The following is a 15021-nucleotide window of genomic DNA, read 5'->3' on the forward strand; positions in this document are numbered from 1 at the left end:
GGAATGGTGCGAGAAAAACTAAAAGGTCTGAAAGTGTATACATCACCTGAACCAGATGAGCTACACCCTGGAATTCTGAAGGAGATAGCTGAAGAGGTAGTGGGGTCTTTAATAGTGATCTTCCACGACTAAATTATAGGCTGATTAGCCTGACCTCAGTCCTTTTTGGAGTCCATTGTGAAGGATGAGATTTATGAATACTTGGAAGTGCATGGTAAAATAGGGCAAAGTTAGTGTGGTTTCATCAAGGGGAGGTCATGCCTGACAAATTTGTTAGAGGAGGTAACAAGCAGGTTATACCAAGAAAAGCCAGTGGATTTCATTGTATCTCGATTTCCAGAAGGCCTTTGATAATATGCTGCTGAGTAAGGTTAGGGCCCATGGTATTAGAGCCAGGTATTAGCATGGATAAAAGACTGGCTGTCTGGCAGAAGGCAGAGAGTGGGGAACAAAAGGGCCTTCTCAGAATGGAAGTTGGTGACTAGTGGTGTTCCCCAGTGTTGGGACCTCAACTTTTCAATTTATACATTAATGATTTGGATGAAGTAACTGAGGGCATTCTGTCTAAGTTTGCAGATGATACAAAGTTAGGTGAAGAGGCAGGGAGTATTGAAGAGGCTGGGAGGCTGCAGAAAACTTTAGAAAGGTTGGGAGAATGAGCAAAGAAGTGGCAGATGAAATACAACGTGGGAAAGTGTGAGGTCCTGCATTTTGGTAGGAAGAATTGAGGCATGGACTATTTTCTAAATGGGGAGAAAATTCAGAATTCTGAAGTGCAAAGGGATTTGGGAGTCCTAATCCAGGTTTCTCTTAAAGTAAACTGGCAGATTGAGTCATTAGTTAGGAAGGCAAATACAATGTTATCATTCATCTCGAGAGAACGAGAATATAAAGGCAGGGATGTACTCTGAAGCTTTATAAGGCTGTGGTAAAATGACATTTAGAGTACTGTGAGCAATTGGCTCTGGACCGGGTCCAGGGGAAGTTGACAAGAGTGATGAAAGGAATGAAAGGCTGAATATATGAGGAATGTTTGAGATCTCTGGGATTATACTGATGGAGTTTAGAAGGATGGGGAGGATCTGACTGAAACTTACAGAATACTGAATGGGCTGGACAAAGTGGACATTGGGAAGATGTTTCCATTGGCATGAGAGACGAGTACCTTAGGGCACAGCCTTAGAGTAAAGGGAAGACCTTTTAGAATGTTAAAAATCACAGAACACCAGGTTATAATCCAACAGGTTTATTTGGAAGCACTAGCTTTCGGAGTGCTGCTCCTTCATCGGATGGTTGTGGAGTATAAGATTGTAGGACACAGAATTTATAGCAAAAGTTTACAGTGTGATGTAACTGAAATTATATATTGAAAAAGACCTGGATTGTTTGTTAAGACAGGGTACCCTTCGTTATTCAGTACTTCCCAGGAGCCAAAAACTATGCCATGTTCTTCGGAGCCTGCATCAATGAGGATGAGCACCTCGCCAAGACCTTTTCCATGCCTCCACTTCTCACCTTTAAACAACCACCAAACCTCAAACAGAACATTGTTCGCAGCAAACTGCCCAGCTTTCAGGACAACACCTTGCAGCATCTACCATGACAACAACCCTTGTCATAGTAGATGCTGCAAGACATGTCAGAGTGTAGACACGGATACCACCAATACGTGTGGGGACACTTCCCATCATGTACATGGCAGGTACTCATGTGACTCGGCCAACATTGTCTATCTCATATGCTGTAGGCAAGGATGCCCTGAGTCATGGTACATTGGTGAGACCGAGCAGAGACTATGGCAATGGATGAATGGACACTGCACAACAGTCAACAGACAGGAGTATTCCCTCCCATTCAGAGAACACTTCAGTTATCCGCGACATTCGACCTTGAACCTTGAGATGACCATCCTCCAAGGCGGACTTTGGACAGGCAAAAACGCAAAGTGGCCAAGCAGAGGCTGATAGCCAAATTCGGTACCCATGGGGATGCCTCAACCAGGACCTTGGGTTCATGTCACATTACAGGTGATCCCACAGCACTACACACAGACAGACACACACTCACAGACACTCCGACAGACCACACACACACACACTCCTACAGACCCTTGCACTCACGCAGACACTCTCTCATACACAAGCTCTCTCTCATACATGCACACATACACTCCCACACTCACACATGCACCCTCTCACAGACTTATACCCTTTTATACTCACACAAACACATAAACATACACACGCTTCCTCACATACCCCCTGCACACACACACATCCACCTGCACACATACACATATAAGTTTGTGAGATGAATTTGTACTTGCAGAATTACATTTTATTTTCCTCAAAAACTGCATGAATCCATGTAAGATTCTGTAAATCCCTTTTTTAGATTAGAATCAGTCTGAACACTTGGGCACAGACAGCCTCATACAGGGCACCTCACACCTTCAATTCATTATCTGGGCCAACATGGCACCTATTGTTAATTGATTTGGAGATGCCAGTGTTGGACTGGGGTGTACAAAGTTAAAAATCACACAACACCAGGTTATAGTCCAACAGGTTTAATTGGAAGCACTAGCTTTCGGAGCGCCGCTCCTTTATCAGGTGGTTGTGGAGACCTATTGTTAAAGTTCATTCGAGAATGTAACTTTAAGATCTGGGAATTATATATGAAAGAACTGAAACCAACATGCCCATTCTAAAAGATGAGAGATTTAACAATCAATCCAGGTCTTTTTCAATATATAATTTCAGTTAGCTCACACTGTAAACTTTTGCTATAAATTCAGTGTCCTACAATCTTATACTCCACAGCCACCTGATGAAGGAGCAGTTCTCCAAAAGCTAATACTTCTAATTAAACCTGTTGGACTATAACCTGGTGTTGCGTGATTTTTAACTTTATACACCGCTGTCTAATACCAGCACCTCCAAATCATGACCTTTTAGAATGGAGATAAGGAGAACTTCTTTAACCAGCAAGTGGTGAATCTGTGCAATTCATTGCCACAGAATGCTGCGGGGGCCAGGTCATTGAGTACATTTAAAACGGAGATAGAGAAGTTCTCAATTGCTAAGGGGATCAAATGTTGCAGGGAGAAAGCAGGAAAATGGGGTTGAAAAACCTATGGTTGAATGGCAGAGCAGACTAGATGGCTGAATGACCTAATTTCTGCTCAAATGTCTAATGGTCTAAATACTGTCTTGGTGTCCTAAGAATTTTCTGTCGAGAATACCGATTTGTAACAAACTTGGGAGTTGGTTAACTCTGGTGGAACCCAAACTATGGTGAGCAGAATTTTGGTGTTTTAAGTGTTCCCTTTGTAATGCTGTCATTTTCATCTTCTACTATGTTGCTGATAGTAGAAGACTGATAATCGAGTAGCTGCTTGTGATTTAACTATGCTGAGCCAGCTTGACTAATGGTTCATTTACTTTTGGAACATATCTTGAGCACTACATTGGGGATGTTGGAGAGTCCATGAGCTTTGCAGCATTATGGACATATTCGGATTTCTGAAGTTGATGGCAGCTTAAGTGGAGTAACACAGGCAATTCTGACAGTTCTGCCATCATTAGTGCAAAATCCAGGCCTATTTTTATCATGCTGGTTTTACAGATTCTTATAATTTGGTCTCTTCCTCATGAATTGAGAAATTTTAAGCAGCTTATTGAATGAAACTTTTCTTACTTGTTAGCTTAAAGGGACAAATCAAATGTATGTATAATCTCATTTCAGCAGCATCTTGAGAAATATTGCATAGCTGAAACTTTATTGCTGGAACAGCACAGCAGGTCAGGCAGCATCCAGGGAACAGGAGATTCGACGTTTCGGGCACAGGCCCTTCTTCAGGAATGAGAGGGCCTGTGCCCGAAACGTCGAATCTCCTGTTCCCTGGATGCTGCCTGACCTGCTGTGCTGTTCCAGCAATAAAGTTTCAACTTTGATCTCCAGCATCTGCAGACCTCACTTTCTCCTCAAATATTGCATAGCAACTAGTCCAAGGATCTGCTTACTTTGACAATCTCTCCTCAGGAAATACCTCAGCACAAGGTTTATAGGAACAATTCAGATAAAACAGTGTTTGACTTATACAGTTCTAAACTTTCAACGCTAAACTCGAGATTACTGTATTTAGTACAGGATCTAAAAAAGGATGTTTGTTGTAATCTCTGATGGGTCTTCTCAGGACTGCTGGAAATTTAAATTTTTGAATATCTTTTTCTTCTTCAACTATTCAAAATGGTGCTGGATTGTGGCGACACTTGAAGCTGCTAAGTGTGTTTTACTGTATTATTCACTGTGAAATGCAAGTGACAATAAATCATTCAAATCAAGTCATCAATCCTCAGTGAAGCTATTCTATGGGACAACAATAAAATGAAACAGAAAACAAAGGAGGACAAGTTTGATAATAGATAACAAATTTGCATTTCACCACAACTGAAGCAGCAATCTCCACTCAAGGAAATATATTTTGATTTTACTGAATAAAGACTGACATTAATGTCAAAGTTATCAAAGGTCTGGGGTTGATATTGTTCTGGTCGAGTTGATGTAGCTGCAACAGGGCAATGACAGCCCCTGAGTGGGAGAACATCAGGGAGTAAGGTAAGACATAATTTTTTAAAAGTAAATCTTTAAAATGATTTTCTCACCTCCCTGCAGTGTGTACTCAGCTGCTGCTCTGCTGAATGCACCAAGCCCAGCACTATTGTATGCTGCAACTTGAATTTCATACTGGGTCCATATGATCAAGTCCTTCACTAGGCAATAGGTCACTTCAGGGCTAGTGATATTCTTATAATGGTATCCACCTGGAAGGCCTGCAAGTCGATACCTACAAAGAAATAAAGACCGAAACTCAAAACAGTATCACAGGAATTGCAGTGGTATTGGATTAAATTCAGATGTATGAACATAGCAATGAATAATGCCAATGTGATATGAAGAAGATGCATAGTTTTTAAATCAATAAACATTTTTGGAATAAATGGTGTGGAACTTGGCAGAATTGAGGAGTATTTTTTTCAGTTTTTTTTGTAATACACTCTTCTGATAAAAACTTCAATACTTTGCTAAAGCTTTTAATATTACAGAGTCATAGAATTATACAGGACTGAAGCTGCCCCTCAGCACATCAATTCTGTATGTCAAAATTACACCACGACCTACACGAGTCTCACTTTTCCTTACTAGGTCAATAACTTTGAATGTTATGACACTTCAAGTGCTCATCCAAGTACTTTTTAAAGGCTGCGAAATTACCCACCTCAACTACCCTCCTATGCAGTGTATTCCCAAATCCCCACAATCCTCTGGGTGAAAGTATTTTTCCTCAAATCTGCTCGGAACTTCCTGTCTTTCTTCTAAAAGTGTGCCCCATTGTTCTTGACCTTCGACTACAGGGAACTGTTGCTTTTCATCCATTCTGTCCATGTCCCTCATAATCTTATACACCTTTACCAGCTCCTACCCCAACCTTCATTGCCCTGCAGAAAAGAATCTGACACAAATAAAATGGTTTATTTTCTAACTTAGACGATATCCTAAAATATCACAAAACACAGATGTTTCTTATTCAAAGTTTGTGATTATTTTGTCCATATTGTCCCTAATGGGACCATCAAAAACTGCATACTTGATATTGTGAAGGGTGAAAACAGAGGTGGATTAAGATCACATTAAAACACAAGAAAGATAGCAAATATATAAAAGTTGACCAAGATTTATTACATTGGGACTGGACATGAACCTGTACCACTGAACTTGTGACAAAATTTGTAACCATGTGAAACTTGTAGCTTTGTTTCACTGTATTTATTGTTTTTAAAACTTGTGAAACTCTAAGAATCAAAACTATGTACATTCCACAAAATTGTCATTGAAATGTCTTGAACATTTTTGAAAGCATCGAAAACTGAACAATTAAAAGAACAGAAAGAAAACTCAAGTTTCCAAGTTCAGATAGTTTAAGAACAAACTATTTACTCTTGCAACTTATAGTTGTTTGTTTTATCATGATGTGCCTGTCCCCAAACTAATTTTATTAGTTGTTTTTCCAACATTAGTGTCATTAATTTCTTGAGATTATTGTGCTGTTTTCATTACTACTGGTGTGATCATTATAAATCATGGTGATTGTGGTAGACGAATTAATCACACACTACCTTCTTTACTGTCTGCAGCTTCACAACACAACTGTTAAAAATATTCCTTTGGTATCATCACCAGAGAAACAATTACACTGGGAATTGCACCATGTTCTTTATCATATTTTGGTGCGTTTTAAAGCAAATAATGTTGAGAGAAAGGAATGGACCATTCTTGTACCTTGGACACTCAGTGTCAGCTCAACACTTCAATATCACTGTAGTACATTAAAATAAACACTCTTTTTACTATCACAATGATATAATCTACTATCAGAAGTGTTGTTTCCATTTTCCACACCTGCCTTTCCCATAAGGCTGACAATTTCATGTCAATAAGAATTAAATTATAGGTAATTTTGTGGATGCTGTGCATATGTTAATTCGCAACTGATTGAGACTGACTGAATCCAGTTTGCCATTGGACTTCAATAGTCAGCAGTGGAAGCACACTTTCATTCAATCTGTCTGGGATAGATTTAATCTCAGGTCAAGGGTACTGTGTTAAACTATTGCACAGAGCCCCTCCAAGAACTGACCTAGTATTAATATCGTATGAAAGCCAACACTTTTTTCTCCCCCTTGATAAAACCTTGAGAAAGTGCTCAGTTTCCAAAAAAAAAATCAATGGAGGTTTACAATGTAGTACTTAACTCTCAGTGATTAGATTAGATTAGATTACTTACAGTGTGGAAACAGGCCCTTTGGCCCAACAAGTCCACACCGACCCGCCGAAGCGTAACCCACCCAGACCCATTCCCCTACATTTACCACTTCATCTAACACTACGGGCAATTTAGCATGGCCAATTCACCTAAACTCTGCACATTTTTGGACTGTGGGAGGAAACCGGAGCACCCGGAGGAAACCCACGCAGACACGGGGAGAATGTGCAAACTCCACACAGAGAGTCGCCTGAGGCGGGAATTGAACCCGGGTCTCTGGCGCTGTGAGGCAGCAGTGCTAACCACTGTGCCACCGTGCCGCCCACGGTGATATCTTATTAAAATTTCAATTTCCAAAATAAATGGTTTCAGGTCTTTCACCATCTATTGTTTCTATCATGTCATGTATTAAAGCAAAATAAATCTTGAACGTACCCTTAAAGAAAAGGTATCTGTCAGATTTATAACTTTGCATATTTTTTTTTAAAATGGGTTGTTAGCAATTTCCTTCCTGGATTCCACTTCTTTTAAAGCAGAATTTTCTTGACTTTCTGAATTTATTAGTGTGGTGCTGGAAAAGCATAGCAGGTCAGGCAGAATCTGAGGAGCAGGTGAATCGATGTTTCGAGCATAAGGTCTTCACTGGGAATGAGGCTCATTTCGATTCTCCTGCTCCTCGGATGCTGCCTGACTGGCTGTGCTCTTCTAGCACCACACTTTTCGACTTTAATCTCCAGCATCTGCAGTCCTCACTTTCTCCAGAATTTATTAGTGCTTCATTCTGTACCTGAGAATGTATCCTTTAAGAACCCCATTAATCTCCTGCTCTGGGGGAGGCTGCCACTGTACCATTATGGATTGGTTTGTTCGACCACTGGCCATAATATTCTGAGGAGGGGCACCAGGTGATTCTTCAGGTAACAGCATCCTGAAATCAAACATATTACACAATGCATCAAAAGATAGAAATACAGAAAGCTATATGAATATTGTTCTAGAGTTGAATAGTCCATATATGTAAACAAGATAAAGTAGTCAAAAAATATTAAAATGCTAATAAGATGCATTGTGGAAAATTAGAAAATAGTCTGTGTAACCAATTTTAATGAAGAAGGGAAGTAATGTTGCATTTCAGGAAGTATTTTTGGCCGTTACTTTGTTCTGAAAACTAATTTCTAGAATTTTCATTCAGGTGCTAAAACTTTCTGCATCTATGTGAAAATCATGATGTCTACTTGAACAGTTTCCAGGGAAATGACTACATATATTTTTCTTTGCAAGGTAGACTTAAGGTTAAGCTTTATTCTCGGCAAACAAACACAATTTGTCAAGCATTTTCTTTTAGTAAGTGTCCCTTTAAAGCTCATTCCCGACAGGCCAGGAATTTCCTACATGTTCTCTTCTAATTTCAGGCAGCACAGTGGCTTAGTGGTTAGGACTATTGCTTCACAATTGCTTCAGGGACCCGGGTTCGATTCCAGGCTCAGGCGACTGCCTGTGTGGAGTCTGCACATTCTCCCAGTGTCTGTGTGGGTTTCCTCTGGGTGCTCCGCTTTCCTCCCACAATTCAAAGATGTGCAGGTTAGGTGAACTGGCCATGCTAAATTGCCTATAGTGTTCAGGGATGTGTAGGTTAGGTGCATTGGTCAGGGGTAAATATAGGGTAGAGTCTGGGTGGGTTACTCTTCAGAGGGTCGGTGTGGATGTGTTGGGCCAAAGGGCCTGTTTCCACACTATACGGATTCTATGAATTTCAGATTTTCAGCACTCTCAATATTTTGCTTTGTCCCTTCAATACTCTGCTGGTCAACCTTTGTCTACAGAATCACATCTAATTTTGGACAGTGTGTTGAGAGCCTTGCCAGATTGAACTAGTTGGATTTGGTCGATACCTTGATTGTTGAAAAGAGCCGAAGGGGTATGTTGTTTAATACAATCCTCCTGTCTTTGAAACAAATGGTTTACATACTTAGTACTACAATGGCACTGAAATTCATATCCAGCATTATTAATTTGTGTGGTAGGCAAAACATCTTGTCTTGATATCTTATCCTATTATTGATGCTGCTGATGATAGCATTCATATTACTATTGCACATGTGATTCTGCAATTGGACAACATTTGCTACATAAACCTGAGTATGTGAAGAATTGCGCAGACAATCAATTTAAGATTGTCATTCGGGTTTGCAGAATGGCGCACTTGCATATACTGGAAGCTAAATTTATTAATACACCAGGTCCTGTTCTTTGCAGTTAGAAAGAACATGTACATGTTCTGATCGTTTCTCAATGGCACAAAACAGATTACAGTCCTTTTAAGGGAATGTGTTGACCAATGAATGTCAAACTACAACAGAAACAGAAATTGCTGGAGAAACTCAATAGGTCCAGTAGCATCAGTCAAGAAAAAGCAGAATTACATTTCAAGTCCAGCGACTCTTCTTCAGAACTCAGTTCTTCTAATCATCTCTTTTTAGAGTTTTGACAGAGTCACATCATTATTATTAAGATATCTATCCCCATTATACCTCAATATAGCCTTAGAAAATGGAACAGTCCAGTATATAATTGGAGTTGTGTATAGACCTCCTAACAGTGGTCAGGACCAGGGACGCAACATGTACCGGGAAATAGAGAAGGCATGTCAGAAAGGCAAGGTTACATTGATCATGGGAGTCTTCAATATGCAGGTGACTGGGTAAATAATGTTGCTAGTGGATCTAAAGAAAGGGAATTCATGGAATGCTTACAGGATGGCTTTTTGGAACAGCTTGTCATGGAGCCCACAAGAGAGCAGGCTATTCTGGACCTAGTGCTTTGCAATGAACCAGACTCTATAAAAGATCTTAAAGTAAGGGAACCCTTAGGAAGTAGCGACCATAATATGGTAGAGTTCAGTCTGGAGTTTGAAAGGGAGAAGGCAAAATCGGATGTAATGGTGTTACAGTTGAATAAAGGTAATTATGAGGGCATGAGAGAGGAACTGACTAAAATAGACTGGAAGCAGAGGCTAACCGGGAAGACAGTAGAGCAAAAATGGCAGGAGTTTGTAGGTATAATTGAGGACACTGTACAGAGGTTCATTCCCAAGAAAAGAAAGATTAACCGGGGAGGGATTAGACAACCTTGGCTGACAAAGGAAGTCAGGAAATGTATTAAAGAAAAAGAGAGATCCTATAAAGTGGCTAAGAACAGTGGGAAATCAGAAGATTGGGAAGGATACAAAAGCAAACAGAGGATAACAAAGAGTGTGATAAGAAATGAGAGGATCAAATATGAAGGTAGGCGAGCCAGTAATATTAGAAATAATAGTAAAAGTTTCTTTCAGTACATAAGAAACAAACGACAGGCAAAAGTAGACATTGGGCCACTTCAAACTGATGCAGGAAGCCTAGTGATGGGAGATAAGGAAATAGCAGGAGAACTTAACAAGTACTTTGTGTCAGTTTTCACAGTGGAAGACATGAGTAATATCCCAAAAATTAAAGGGTGTCACGGGGCTGAGTTGAGTATGGTTGCCATTACGAAAGAGATAGTGCTAGAAAAGTTAAAAAATCTTAAAATTGATAAATCTCCTGGCCCCGAAGGGATTCACCCTAGAGTTCTGAGAGAGGTGGCTGAGGAAATAGCAGAGGCATTGGTTGAGATCTTTCAAGAGTCACTGGAGTCAGGAAAGGTCCCGGATGATTGGAAGATGGCTGTTGTAACCCCCTTGTTCAAGAAAGGATCAAGGCAAAAGATGGAAAATTATAGGCCAATCAGCTTAACCTCGGTTGTTGGTAAAATTCTAGAATCCATCATTAAGGATGAGGTTTCTAAATTCTTGGAAGAGCAGAGTCTGATTAGAACAAGTCAACATGGATTTAGTAAAGGGAGGTCATGCCTGACAAACCTGTTGGAATTTTTTGAAGAGGTAACAAGTAGGTTAGACCAGGAAAACCCAGTGGATGTGGTCTATCTAGACTTTCAAAAGGCCTTTAATAAGGTGCCACACGGGAGGCTGCTGAGCAAGGTGAGGGCCCATGGTGTTCGAGGTGAGCTGCTGGGATGGATTGAGGATTGGCTGTCTAACAGAAGGCAGAGAGTTGGGATAAAAGGTTCTTTTTCAGAATGGCAGCCGGTGACGAGCGGTGTCCTGCAGGGTTCGGTGCTGGGGCCACAGCTGTTGGCATTATATATTAATGATTTGGATGAGGGAACCAGGGGCATTCTAGCGAAGTTTGCCGATGATACGAAGTTAGGTGGACAGGCAGGTAGTACTGAGGAAGTGGGGAGGCTACAGAAGGATCTAGACAGGTTGGGAGAGTGGTCCAGGAAATGGCTAATGGAATTTAACGTGAGCAAGTGCGAGGTGTTGCACTTTGGCAAAAAGAATAAAAGCATAGACTACTTTCTAAATGGTGAGAAAATTAATAAAGCCAAAGCACAAAGGGATCTGGGAGTGCTAGTCGAGGATTCTCTAAAGGTAAACATGCAGGTTGAGTCCGTGATTAAGAAAGCGAATGCAATGTTGTCTCTTATCTCAAGAGGGTTGGAATATAAAAGCAGAGATGTACTTCTAAGACTTTATAAAGCTCTGGTTAGGCCCCATTTGGAGTACTGTGTCCAGTTTTGGTCCCCACACCTCAGGAAGGACATACTGGCACTGGAACTTGTCCAGCGGAGATTCACACGGATGATCCCTGGAATGACAGGTCTAACATATGAGGAACGGCTGAGGATACTGGGATTGTATTCATTGGAGTTTAGAAGATTAAGGGGAGACTTAATAGAGACGTACAAAATAATACATGGCTTGGAAAAGGTGGATGCTAGGAAATTGTTTCCGTTAGACGAGGAGACTAGGACCCGTGGACACAGCCTTAGAATTAGAGGGGGTCATTTCAGAACAGAAATGCGGAGACATTTCTTCAGCCAGAGAGTGGTGGGCCTGTGGAATTCATTGCCACAGAGTGCAGTGGAAGCCGGGACGCTAAATGCCTTCAAGGCCGAGATTGATAGATTCTTGTTGTCTAGAGGAATCAAGGGCTACGGGGAGAACGCTGGTAAGTGGAGCTGAAATGCGCATCAGCCATGATTGAATGGCGGAGTGGACTCGATGGGCCGAATAGCCTTACTTCCACTCCTATGTCTTATGGTCTTATATTGGAACATATTCTGGGTTTCTTAGGCCTGAAACTAGCAAATAGTCCACCAGCCTGTGTGTTTATTGTTACTGACCTACGATCCAAGTTGTACACCTGAGTTTGTGATAATACTTGTATAGAACATACACAAGTATTTGTTTCACGACCTTGTTAATAACCAAAAACACTCAGAGCCCACATGTAAGATTGAGATAAAATTCTTAAAGGTTTTTCTCAATTGGTGGTCTCACAATCTCAAGAAAAACATTAGATCTAGCTTCTAAAATGCAAATTACAATTTCCATATAATCCTCAACTAATACTGTGCAATTAATAAGAAATTGAAATCACACTCCTGTATTCATGGCCAATAAGAAGTGAGAGAGTTTATACAGATTTCTTAACATAGGAGATAATATTTGCAACAGTTTTTCACCTTTTCTATTGCATTTGCTTGTAATGCAGTACAATTATCGTTCTTCTCCATTTCCTCTTGTGTCATTATTTTTGTTTTATTCAAGGCACAGTTAAGTGTGGACAGACTTTTGAATCACTGATGACTGAAGTGTTGACATTCTAAATCCTCAAGGGTTTATGTTGAAGTCAGTCTTTTTATTGGGCATTTATAACATGAGGCAAGGAGAGTGGTGAAGCCTCGTCAAAAGTAGCATGCTTCCAGGAAAGGTTCAACACTAAAATATTTACAATTCTAGCTCCAAGCAAACAGAAACAGGAACTTGTCAACCATAAATAGTTCATAATAAGTATGTTTACTCTCTGTAAGAAAGCCATATTTAAACTGACATATTGCTACAAACAGAAAAAGCATATCATAGATGAAACTGAAAATACAAGTGACCCATTTTCTCCATTCTTAGGGCCATTCAAGTTTGATTAATAGAAATTGCTATTGAATATTGCATTTTTACATGTAATAAAACTACAATTCACATCAAAATAGATAGAATTTACAGGACTGCTCACCAGCTCACGCTTAAACTTCATGAAAGCCTCTTTCGTTTTACTTCATTCAACCCTGTCAACAAATCCTTTTGCCCTTATGAACATATCTAGCTTTCACTTAAATACATCAATTCTATGTGCCTCAATCAGACCTTGTAGGGGTAAACTCCAGTTTCAAACTACTCTGAGTAAATACTTTCACCTGAATATCTTGCTGCCTTTATTACTGACCATCCTCTAAGAACACAATAAAAAGGAACAGGAGTAGATCACAAAGCATCTCAAGCCTACACTGCCATTGAATATGATCAGGGCTGATCTTCTGCCTCAACTTCACTTTACCACTCATTGTCCAATCTCTTGATTTACTGAAGGACTAAACATTTGTCCATCTCTGCCTCAAATGTATACAATGATCAAGTTAGATTAGATTAGATTAGGTTCCCTCCCACAGAGTGGAAACCGGCCCTTCGGCCCAACCAGTCCACACCGACCCTCCAAAGAGTAACCCACCCAGACCCATTTCCCTCTGACTAATGAACCTAATACTATGGGCAATTTGGCATGGCTAATTTATCTGACCTGCACATCTTTGGACTGTGAAAGGAAACCGGAACACCCGGAAGAAACCCATGCAGACACAGGGAGAGTGTGCAAACACCACACAGACAGTCGCCTGAGGCTGGAATCAAACCTGGGACCCTGGTGCTGTGAGGCAGCAGTGCTAACCACTGTGCCACCGTGCCACCCCATGAATGCTGAAGGAGAAGACAAAGATTTTGGCTTTGCAATTTGGAACTACAGCACTTTTTTACGATGTGTAGTGAAACGTAAATGCATCTAGACCATTTCAAATAGAAAAGGCATTCAATTGAATTAATATATTTAAAAATCAATTTCCAGTTGGGCCAGTAGTTGAGTAAAAGAATCAAAGCGGTCAACAAGGACAGGAAACAGTTCAGTACATTGTCACTCATAGCAAATACTTTGGACTAACACAAAAATAATACTGTGCAAACTTTGCTTGGTTCTTGAAAAAGTAACATACCTGTTGGTTTCTGTGCTGTACTGTCCTTTTCCTAGCTGGTTCACTGCGCACATGCGGAACTGGTATGACCGGGCTGGTGTTAACCCATGCACAGTAATGTGCATCACTCCTGGATTAATGTTGGGTAACTGTACTGTCCATGGTGAATCTTCAGAGTGGCACAAAACAACAAAGCAAAATTGAACGGTTAGATAGCCGATATGGCAATTGGAGGTTCTTCTCAATGTATGTTTAAAAACACACAAAGTCAGGTCAAGCAACTTCATTGTAATTCTGCTAAAAGTTGAAGTTAAATTCTAGATTTGTCGATTTCACGTCATACACAAGTGCAGTAGCAGAGACACCTCGGAATGTACATCTACTCATCACCAATGGTAGGGCAGTTTAACAAAGTGGGTAATAAACCAGACAACATCTTGGGGCTTCATAAATAGGGGCATAGAGTACAGAGTAAGGATGCTATGACCAACCTGTGTGAAATGTTGATTCAGTCTAAAGGGGAGTATTGTATCACTTCTGACCAATGCACCTGGGAGAAAGTGAGGACTGCAGATGCTGGAGACCAGAGTTGAAAAATGTGGTGCTGGAAAAACACAGCAGGCCAGGCAGCATCCGAGGAGCAGGAGAATCGACATTTCGGGCATAAGCCCTTCTTCAGGAATGAGGCTGGTGTGCCAAGCGGGCTGAGATAAAAGGTAGGGGGGGGGGGCGCTGGGAATACGATAGGTGGAAGGAGGTGAGGGTGAGGGTGATAGGCCGGAGAGGGGGTGGGGGCGGAGAGGTCGGGAAGAAGATTGCAGGTCAAGAGGGCGGTGCTGAATCCGGGGGTTGGGACTGAGATAAGGTGGGGGGAGGGGAAATGAGGAAGCTGGAGAAATCTAGATTCTCCTGCTCCTCAGATGCTGCCTGGCCTGCTGTGTTTTTCCAGCACCACATTTTTCAACTCTGACCAATGCACCTGCCAAAGGAAGGCAGGAGAGAGAGTAAGGAAAAGATTTATAAGCATGGTTCCAGTACTTAGGATCATCAGCTACACAGAGTGACTAGTGAAAATT

The 15021-nt window shown here is 40.9% G+C and overlaps 1 protein-coding gene across 3 annotated transcripts in view; it reads right to left on the reverse strand.

Moving 5' to 3' along the window:
• Window positions 1-15021, reverse strand: part of sdk1a (sidekick cell adhesion molecule 1a) — a 932616-nt gene that overhangs the window by 236711 nt on the left and 680884 nt on the right. For all 3 annotated transcript variants that reach the window (XM_043711904.2, XM_043711902.2, XM_043711903.2), the window contains 3 exons: window positions 13967-14114; window positions 7614-7754; window positions 4668-4849 (listed from right to left, as the gene is read on the reverse strand). In XM_043711904.2, coding sequence (XP_043567839.2) covers window positions 4668-4849; window positions 7614-7754; window positions 13967-14114 — 471 coding nt within the window. The remainder of the gene's footprint in view (window positions 1-4667; window positions 4850-7613; window positions 7755-13966; window positions 14115-15021) is intronic.

This window comes from Chiloscyllium plagiosum, unplaced genomic scaffold (genome assembly GCF_037043375.1).
Source record: "Chiloscyllium plagiosum isolate Xiang-an unplaced genomic scaffold, Cpla_swu_hap1 HiC_scaffold_20, whole genome shotgun sequence".
Taxonomy (NCBI): Eukaryota; Metazoa; Chordata; class Chondrichthyes; order Orectolobiformes; family Hemiscylliidae; genus Chiloscyllium; species Chiloscyllium plagiosum.